The 10,490-nt window shown below is 46.0% G+C and overlaps 1 protein-coding gene across 1 annotated transcript; it reads left to right on the top strand.

The window, feature by feature from the left end:
* The first annotated feature begins 7,782 nt into the window (after positions 1-7,782).
* Positions 7,783-9,085, top strand: LOC306981403 (transcription factor JunD-like). The gene has a single exon (XM_079581008.1). It carries the CDS (start codon positions 7,898-7,900, stop codon positions 8,687-8,689), a length of 792 nt encoding a protein of 263 aa, XP_079437134.1. The 5' UTR covers positions 7,783-7,897; the 3' UTR covers positions 8,690-9,085.
* Positions 9,086-10,490: the final 1,405 nt, after the last annotated feature.

The following is a 10,490-nucleotide window of genomic DNA, read 5'->3' as shown; positions in this document are numbered from 1 at the left end:
AGGGAAAACGTGGAAGAGCTTGGTAGCTTCTATCTTGACCTGTTTTGGAGCAATAGAGGAGAGAGGGAGAGGCTAAATATAAAATATACCAGGAATCGGTGAAATGTCTGAGCCGTATGTATGTATTGTATGTATGTTTTCTTGACTTCTGTGAATTGTTTGCTCCTCATGTGATGTTTTGAACCTGATGCTGTGACTGTCCACCAGTATCTCACTGTCTGCCATGGAGTCTTGAGCTCCCTTTGGGACGAGAAAGCGGCGGCAGAGAATCCACTTGGAAGTCACATGACGCTACCGTGCATAAAGCCTATACCATAGATATCATATAATAAAGGCTAGATGTCTAAAGGCGGAGTCACTTCCGGCATAACCGGCAGCCATCTTGCCACAGGGAAGCTTTGTGGCTCTGTGGTGTCTGAAGTAAGGTACGAACACAAATCCTGAAATCTTGACGGATTTACAAACGGTTTGGTTTCTGGAACATGTCGAAATTGCAGATTTTCTTCATTTGTACGCAGTGTCACACCTACATCTCTGACGTTTATAAACCGTGTGAAAATTGGTAGGAAACGGAGCGGCTGGACTGTCCTCCTGACTTACATCTTGGTTCCTCCCCAGTGGGGGATAGCGGGGCGGGGTGGGCCCGTGCTCTCCCTGGCAGCCCGCGGGTGCCTGGCTGTAGTAGTGACTGTAGTACTGAGCGGAGCAGTGAATCATAGCACAGATGGTGACACACACTGGAGTCATCCCCGAGTCTCAATCCTCCAGCTCACGTTCAGCCTGTTTCCTCACATCAGCAAACACACAAAGGTTTTTACATTTAAGAACACGTTAGTTCATCACTTTAATGCGTGAGGCGTCTCAGCCATACTTAAAGGCACTATACCCTTTTTTTCATGTAATGGAACTAAATGTGTTTGGTCCACCTTTAGCATATTGTAAACTCAGACATTTGGGTCAATTTCACGGCCTTGCAGGTAAGTTTCTGTGACCCTGAACAAGTTATCAAATGTGCCGATAAAACCCGTCCATGGGAAGAATTGGGATGCTACAAATGTGTGTGGAAATGTAGGAATGAGTTTGGACATGACTATTCAATTTAGTGGCTTTCTTTTTCATTGTTTGAAAGAAAGAAAAAAAAAGAAAAAAAATCAAGTGTAGGCCCTTTAACATGATCATAAAGAACCACAGTGTGCAAATATATGCACATGCGAAGGACATTAACAAAATATTTACTAAATATTGCAACAGTAAGATTGAAAACATAAAACATACAAAAGTACAGAACTATAACACAAATATACCTTGAGGAATGACACAGTCTCAGCAGTGCAACTTGAACATAAAGAGAATCACTGACCCTGGAGTGGTGATGTCAGTATTGATCATTACACAAAAGGTCTTATTGAAATCCTCGCTTCACCCTTTAGGACTAGACTATGTCACCCCCCGGGCCATACAATACATACAATACATGCAACATAATGTTTTTAACACGGAGTGAGTGACTTTCATCAGTATCTCACTGTCTGTGATGTTTTCTTCAACTATTAGTTGATTTGTGCAGCGCTAATTTGAACCTTAATATACCATAATAATAATAATAATAATACCTTAAAGGGGGGGTATTATGCAAAATCGACTTTTTCAAGCTTTCCATCATGTTATTATGTCATTCCCTCATTAAAAACATGCCTGAAGTGTTGCCTTGGCACATTCACGTATTTCTGAGTAATCTGTAAAAACTCTGATGGCGGCCATTTTAGGGATAGGTTTGCCTGAGTCCTCCTAGGAACGCCCCCACCTCCTGGAGACGCCTCCGAGCTTTCGTCACCAGCCGAGTAACCAACCACTGCTCCTCAGCAGAACCCCCTCCCCACTGATGCCACAGACAGCGTGTGGAGGGGGCGTGTCTGAAAGGGTCAGAGGTTCTTAAAGAGACAGAGGCCTATTTCAAGACATTCACTACAGCCATTTTGAGAGAGACATTTTAAACAAGGCAGTTATTCTAATTTACTGCATTTACAGACCAACAGAAGGTTTGCTCATCATTGTAGTGTGATATAGACTGGTGCTATGGGACTGAAAAAAGCAGAATACCCCCTCTTTAACATTGTCATCTTTATTCGACACAAACTCAAAATAGTGACTGTATATTCCCATCACTCTCCTCATGTAGTATATGTTTGTGCCGTGGTCCTCGGGCTGAAAATGTAACTTGTCGCACATGTTTCGTCCACAAGACACAGGAAGAAAGAAATACATCTTTATACAGAGGAAAATGACAGAATAAATAGTGATTTGATAAGTAACTGTAACCTGATTACTGGTTTGGAAACTTGTTACTGATAAAAAGAGATCATAGTAAAGTGTTAGCTGACTCCACTTTAGTGTTCCGTGCGAATGTTGACTGACAGATGACACTGAGGGGCCCGTGCGGCTCCGGGGCCCGATGCAGCTTGTGTCGCCTTATCCGTCTTTGTTCAGATGTGATTTCATGAAACTTCTCGTTTTACAAAGAGGAAAGCGGCGTCTTCTCCCCCCGGGGGCTCAGCTCTGCCTTGACACGCCGCCAAACTCCTCGCTCAGCCCCAGGGCACATTTGCGAGGCCGCGCGCCTGTTTACTCATGTTTGAAAAATGTAAAATATTCCTTCTGTCGTGACACATTAGCGCTCGCGCAGAGAGGCGGGGGGTCTTCTGCTTCAGCGGGTACAGGGGGCCGCACTTCACGTCTTTAGGCATCGTTTGTGACCTTGTTTGTGAAACTGAAGTGATACTGAAACAGGAAGTGGGACGCAGACTTTTGATTTTGTTATTTTAATTGTTGTTTGCAAGTGTGCCTTCTGTCCACTGCAGGCAGAATATTTGAGCAAATATTCTAAATGAAGCATGAAAAATGTGGGAACTTTCTTTTTTGAAAGTGATGTTAAAGGAACAGGACACCGTTTTTACATACTGAGATATGTTCTTACCTTAGCTTTGACGAGTTCTTTAGGACCTGTCTGATCTTCACCCGTGTCCTCAGTCACGTAAACACAGCACAGACGGCGTTAGCAGTTAGCCTCTCCCTCTCTCCACTATAGCTCCAAAACAGGTCAAGATAGAAGCTACCAAGCTCTTCCACGTTTTCCCTATTTAAATACTACTTTGTGTATATACTACTATAAGTAATACTACTTAATACTCCACATTTGATTCTGAGATTATGAGTTGTTACAAAGAAATGTCCTGTATAGTCCCTATAACCCGTCACTCAGTATAGCTGTAGACCCGCACTAAGTAGACCAGTGGTTCCCAACCACCACCAAATGTGTAAAAGAATGAATGCTAAAAATACTTTCAAACATACTCGTACTCATAACCCGTACTCCTTTCTTATATAGCTACTACAACGACAATATGTTCGCTAAACTCAGGGAATAGAATTCAAGAGACAGTGGGATAATTATGGATAAATATTAGGGGTTCAGCTCTAACGGTTTGGGTCACGGTGCAGGACCCGTGGTTTGGTGCATCACGGTAGTGTACAATCAAAAAAATAATAAGTAGGTTTTGAAATGAAATAGCCTAATGATCCTTGTTAGACAGTATTTATAACCTTACAATAAAATTGGCAATGCTTTCAAAGCTGCTTTAGAATTAAATGTACCTCTGGGCTCACAATACGTGAAAGCAAAATAGAAAAGAAATGGTAAAGCAGCAAAGTAAAAAAAAAAAAAGAAAAAAACTACGCAGTGCAGGCCATGCGCTCGTTAAGTGGTAGTTTCATTTTCGCTTTTATAAATCAGTCGGAGCAGCGCGTTTGATTAGAGGCTCGTGTTTGAGCAGGTTTTGGGCAATGTTTTGCGTGTACTTTTTTTCGGAGACAAAGCCTTGGAGACGGAATACGGCCAGGACTGGATTTGTCTGCGTCTCTGACATTACACAGCACTGGATCTATAATGAACCACAGCCTCGGTCACTGCAGGAGAGACTTAAACAAAGACACGCAGATCTCATGTGTTTTGGAGGACGTAACTGTACCGGTACAGAGGTGAGTGACGATGACACACATCGCCCTGTTTGGATGCGCACACACAGGGCACGGCAGTCAGACCTCGTGCACTCGCGTTGTTGTGACGCCGGGTTGTCCTCGGACAGCAGCACCATGGTCCATATGGACCCGTGGCCATTGCCCGCGAGCAGACGGACCGTCACGTGGGAGCTGCCTGCGGAATTCTGGGAAATTAACATGGCGGCGCCCTTATGGAGCTAAGCCCCGCCCTACTCGCGATTGCGTTTTATATTATAGATGCTTACGTGAAGTGTTCCACTACAAAGTATAATTACACAAAATTAAACAATGTGGATTTGCTAAGCGGATAAAAGGGGGAACTATATTGTAAGGCGTAATAATACCAGGAGTAATTTGGCATCCGCACAGTAATCTTCACTTTACTGTGCGGATGCCAAACTACTCCTGGTATTATTACGCCTTACAATATAGTCCCCCCTTTTATCCGCTTAGAGATGACGAGATGACGTCTGTATCTATACACATTGTAGGACGAAGTTTGGCGTCTTTTCCTCATTCATGGATAAAACATATTTTTTTTTACAATCTAATGTCATTTTAGTTTAGTTTTTTTTGTTCACCTTATTAAATTCTCTCCCAGGTGTGCCGGATTTTCACCAGCAGCTACTTAACGACTTTTGGCCATCTCGACGTCAAACACAAGGTTTCCATAGTGACTGAACCAATTGAAAAGCTAAAAGTCTATGATTGTTCCAGTTCATTAACATTAGACTTTTATGAACATGAAAGTTTGATCACTCAACATGTCACACTTTGGCTCCCCCCACAAACTCCCATTGTGTCACAGTCTTTAATGTGGGAAATCTGGTCACCCTAAATATACTTTCTGTATCAGGCCAGAGGGAACCAGAGTAAACACATCCACAAAGGAGACGAGGACTGGACTCCACAGTGTCCTGAGTCCTTGTGTTCAGGTTTGTTTCTGCCTCTGCCTCCTCTCTGCTCTCCTCCCTCCTCTCTTCACTTCCGCCTCCGCTTCAGACATGTGACGTCACCCGGCAGGTCACGTGACTTGCCCAAATAGAGAGAAGGGGGTGAGGGGGTGTGAGGGGGGGGGGGGGTACCTGTGACGCACGAGGCTGGTCTGAGTTAACCCTTCGCGCGCCGTGAGCTCTGCAGAACAAAACATCTCCAAGGTTAGCGCTCGTTTCCATGTTTGTCGAAGAGAACGTCCGAGCGTTCATCACAGAAGTTCTAAAGCCAGTGATGTCAACTCAAATAACCTGTAGTCAAAGTGATGTTTCTGCAAACGAACATGAAAACAGCTGTTTGTGAGACTTAAACTGTGACTAAAATGGGCAGATGTTTTTGTCGACTGAAATATAAAGAAAAAGAAGAGACTTGAATCATCCAAACTTCAATGACCACATAAACCATCTTCATAAATATGATAATATTAAATATTGTTGGTAAAGCTTTATAGTAAAACAGGCACATGAATAAATGCATCAGTCATGATGAATTCATGCATTAGTTCATCATGACTTTGTGATGAATGTGCAGCTTAAACTAAAGTGACAAAATAAAGCTGTTTATAAAGTTAAGGTTTTTTTTTTTCAAATCAAACAAATTAAATGCTGAATACAGAATATTATTCTTTTTAAAGAGTCACAAGTCACTTTTCAGTCAGATATTCTGCAGTGACTCACCTTTAAAGCATCATATTTATTTATTTTCTTCTGTTTGTGCTTTTTGTGTTTGGGCACAACAAGTGTCAAACCTGTGTCTTTAGTTACGTTGCTCTTTTAAAACACAGTTTTATAGTTTTTAAATCATCAAAGCTGCAACGCTTTAGTTCATTCATAATTAATTAAAGATAAACTCATGATGAGATTATAAGTTTATACAAATCTTGGTTCTTATGGCTTCATTTTCTTCTGCACAAACAAACTGATCATGATTCATTATTCCTGTTTGTTTGTGAAGCCTGAGGAAACACGTGAATGAGTTCAGGTGCACGTATTATGAAGCGGTTCTAACATTATACATATTATACATGCTAATATTATACATGCTAACATTATACATGCTAACATTATACATGCTAACATTATACATGCTAATATTTAAACCTCTGCCACTATAGATAAGACTGAGAGATGAAACAAACTGAAGCAGGGAAGTTACAGAAATGTACAATTTCTACATCGAAACCATACTTGGAAAACAGACTCAGGCTCACTGTGTTTAGTCCTGACTCTGGGATCACAGGAGACCTCTCTCTGAGGCTCACTGTGTTTAGTCCTGACTCTGGGACCACAGGAGACCTCTCTCTGAGGCTCACTGTGTTTAGTCCTGACTCTGGGACCACAGGAGACCTCTCACTGAGGCTCTCACTGTGTTTAGTCCTGACTCTGGGACCACAGGAGACCTCTCCCTGAGGCTCTCACTGTTTAGTCCTGACTCTGGGACCACAGGAGACCTCTCCCTGAGGTCATCACTGTGTTTAGTCCTGACTCTGGGACCACAGGAGACCTCTCCCTGAGGTCATCACTGTGTTTAGTCCTGACTCTGGGACCACAGGAGACCTCTCCCTGAGGCTCTCACTGTTTAGTCCTGACTCTGGGACCACAGGAGACCTCTCCCTGAGGTCATCACTGTGTTTAGTCCTGACTCTGGGACCACAGGAGACCTCTCCCTGAGGTCATCACTGTGTTTAGTCCTGACTCTGGGACCACAGGAGACCTCTCCCTGAAGTCATCACTGTGTTTAGTCCTGACTCTGGGACCACAGGAGACCTCTCTCTGAGGCTCTCACTGTTTAGTCCTGACTCTGGGACCACAGGAGACCTCTCCCTGAGGCTCTCACTGTTTAGTCCTGACTCTGGGACCACAGGAGACCTCTCCCTGAGGCTCTCACTGTTTAGTCCTGACTCTGGGACCACAGGAGACCTCTCCCTGAGGCTCTCACTGTTTAGTCCTGACTCTGGGACCACAGGAGACCTCTCCCTGAGGCTCTCACTGTTTAGTCCTGACTCTGGGACCACAGGAGACCTCTCCCTGAGGTCATCACTGTGTTTAGTCCTGACTCTGGGACCACAGGAGACCTCTCCCTGAGGCTCTCACTGTGTTTAGTCCTGACTCTGGGACAGACCTCTCCCTGAGGCTCTCACTGTGTTTAGTCCTGACTCTGGGACAGACCTCTCACTGAGGTTTACAGGTTGAAGCACTTTGTCAAAGACCAGCTCTCCAACATTGGGGAAACAGAGGCTGAAGGGTGTTGAATCCGTACTCTTTTCTTTGCTGTTTGGCGTATTTTATCCCCATTTCTTGTTATATAAGTTTGAATGAAAACCCTCTATGTCCATGTGAAGCGTGACATCACTCTCCCACCCCTGTTTGGAGTTTTCTCTCCTTCACCATGGCAACTGAAGATCGTCTATGGAGAGGCTGAGGAGCTGTGGCACTGTGGACATGAAGCATGTGATGAGCAGCCTCATGTGTCTGTGACCGTGTGGAGGAGCCTGTTACAACAGTGTGTCTGTGACAGTGTGGAGCCTGTTTATATCAGTGTGGAGGAGCCTGTACTGACGGGACAGTGTGACTGATGAAGGAGAATCACCTTTACATGGTGATGAAGCACAGAGAGCTCGCCTCTGCAGCGGAGTGAGACCTCCTCACTCAACACTTTTTCTTTCATTCTATGGACGTCTGGAAACGTAACGTCTGCCCAATGCGCACGCTCTGCAGTGACATAATGGAACGTGCGAGGTTAGAAAAGCTCGGGGCGGTGCGCGGGCGGACACTCTCCCTCCGCTCTCTGAGAGGAGCAGTGATCTGACAGCGGCTCTGGAATGGCCAGCTCTGTCTGAACCACCACCATGATGAAGAAGGACATCAGCCTGAGCCTGGCGGACGATGAGGAGCTCAAACCGCTGCGAGAGGCCGAGAGCCTGCTCAACTCCCCGGACCTGGGGCTGCTTAAACTGGCCTCCCCGGAGCTGGAGCGCCTCATCATCCAGTCCAACGGCATGGTCACCACGACGCCCACCACCCCGCACTTCGTTTACCCGAAGACGGTCACGGACGAGCAGGAGTTCGCGGAGGGCTTCGTGAAGGCGCTGGAGGACCTCCACAAGCAGAACCAGCTGAGCGGGCCGGCCCAGGGCACCGGGAGTCTGGAGCTGGGAGGAAACCTCGCCCCGGTCACGGTGCAGCCGGAGCTCCCGGTCTACACCAACCTCAGCACGTACGGAGGCGCGGGGCCGCTGGGCACCACGGTCAACTACACCACCGACACCGTGCCCTTCCCCCCGCCCCCACCCCCTCATCACCTGGGCCCGCCGCTCAAGGAGGAGCCGCAGATCGTCCCTGACGTGCAGAGCTTTGGAGACAGCCCTCCGCTGTCCCCCATCGACATGGACTCACAGGAGCGCATCAAGGCCGAGAGGAAGAGGCTGCGCAACCGCATCGCCGCCTCCAAGTGCCGCCGGCGCAAGCTGGAGCGGATCTCTCGCCTGGAGGACAAGGTGAAGACTCTGAAGACCCAGAACACGGACCTGGCGTCCACGGCCAGCGTGCTGCGCGAGCAGGTGGCGCAACTAAAACAAAAGGTCCTGACGCACGTCAACAGCGGCTGTCAGCTGCTGCCGCACGAGGTGCAGGTCCACTGAGCCCGAGGACCAGGTCTGACCAGGTCTGACCCGGTCTGACCCGGGTCTGGACTCACTGGCCTCTGCATGTAGCCCAGATGTGCCGCTCGAAGACCAAATGTACAAACGCTTTGGACACATGAGTCTGTGCGCCTTTGCGCATGGCTGACCGGAGTCTCCGCTTGGACAAACCACAGCCGTGCAGACTGTGCGTGTGAGCGCGAGGACGCTCTGCTGAGAGTGACGTGTTGCTGTCCGTTTGTGAGATGGACCGCTTTGTTTCCTATTTATTGATCTGTTTGTTTACGCGGATGTTTACAGATGACTGTGACGTCATCAATGGCCTCATGGCCGTTATAAGCTGGCTACAAGCCCCCTCTCTCTGTAAAAGATGATCTTTGATTAAAAAAACAAAAACATGTGTTTGTGGACACTGCATGTTGTTGACCAACTGGATGTCTGGGTCGGCTGTACGTCAGTGTTACTGTGACTGTGAGGGCCCCGGACTGACCGGCTGCTCTCTGTTCAATAAACCGCTGCTTTACACTCACTCTCCTCATGTGTTCATCCACTTCTCAGGGCAAAGGCTTCATGATCAGGCAGTAGGATTGACCTATGGGTTAGGGTTAAAGAAGAAGAAATAAAGTGTCAGTTCATTCCTTCCAAACGCAGCCCCTCTGTGGGACCAAAACATGACATATTGTGTAAAGTGAGATGAATAACCTTGGAAGAAAGTGAGTGCACCCACTCACCTGCGCGCGCTCCCAGAACCCATCATTAACCACGTGCTTCTACTGCCTCCCTGCGGTCACTCGCAGTATTACACCAGAAACGAGCGACTCAAACAGCAAGGTTCCAGGTGTTCCTTATGGAGAGAGAAAAAGATCAGAGTTCGGAGGTTCCCACACGGTTATTGTCCCCACGCACACACATCTAAGAACCCTCAAGAGACAGAGCACTCCGGAGAATCCAAGAAAACAAGGAGGGAAACAAGGTTTTGATGCGCTGTCATTTTTAAAGCTGGAGGGAAAATGGTGGCAAACATTTAAAAAAACAAAAGTTAAAAAAACAAAATAAATTGGGCAAAATGGGGGTAAACATACATATTTTAGCTGAAACGACCAAGTCACTTCCTTTACTCCTGTTCCTGGACAAACAGCATGTTTCGGTTAAACATACTGGTGTCTAACGGTACCAGCCCTATCTGTAACTGCAAAAAACAAGAGGGAACAATAAAGAGCACCATGGTGGAACACTTTATACACTTTGTTACGCTTTATACACCCTTATTAAACCTGGCATTTGTTAAAGTAATGACCTGTTACCTAAAGTCTTACTGAATCATGAAAAGATGAGCAGGTTTTGTGTATTTGGGCTCTCATGTGGCCCATCTGCAGCACTTTGGCTTTTCACAGAGAGGCCATTTATGAAAGAGTGAATGTTTTGTGAAATGTGAGGCTTGTTGTGCCTCATAATGAAATGGACTCCGACGATAATCAGATCACATTTCAAGTTTATGATGTTGTGATCATATTCACTCAGTACAAAGCCCCAAAAGCCATGAAAAGAGTTTTGCCCGGGCACTCAGTGGTCGAGGCTAAACGTTTGAGTGGGAGCTGTTTTGGAAAAAAAATAATATTTTGAGAGCAAACAGTTCCACTTGTGGTCGTTCATTTCAATGGACATGAGCCATCCTGCTGTTTTTCTGTGTGACCTTTTGTCCTGACATTTGTGCACTGCAAATAAGAGGTAGCTAAAAACAAGATAAAATACCAGCATTTCAAGATAAAAATACTTAAAACTAGTCAAATGATCTGTCCAT

Source organism: Gobius niger (genome assembly GCF_951799975.1).
Source record: "Gobius niger genome assembly, chromosome: 22".
In the NCBI taxonomy this organism is placed as follows: domain Eukaryota; kingdom Metazoa; phylum Chordata; class Actinopteri; order Gobiiformes; family Gobiidae; genus Gobius; species Gobius niger.
The sequence above is the reverse complement of the archived record's forward strand: the minus strand, read 5'-3'. Positions and strand labels throughout refer to the sequence as shown.

What these genes read in the sequence shown, in the direction of transcription:
- LOC306981403 (XM_079581008.1), top strand. Translation starts at nt 7,898, where the DNA reads ATGATGAAGAAGGACATCAGCCTGAGCCTGGCGGACGATGAGGAGCTC.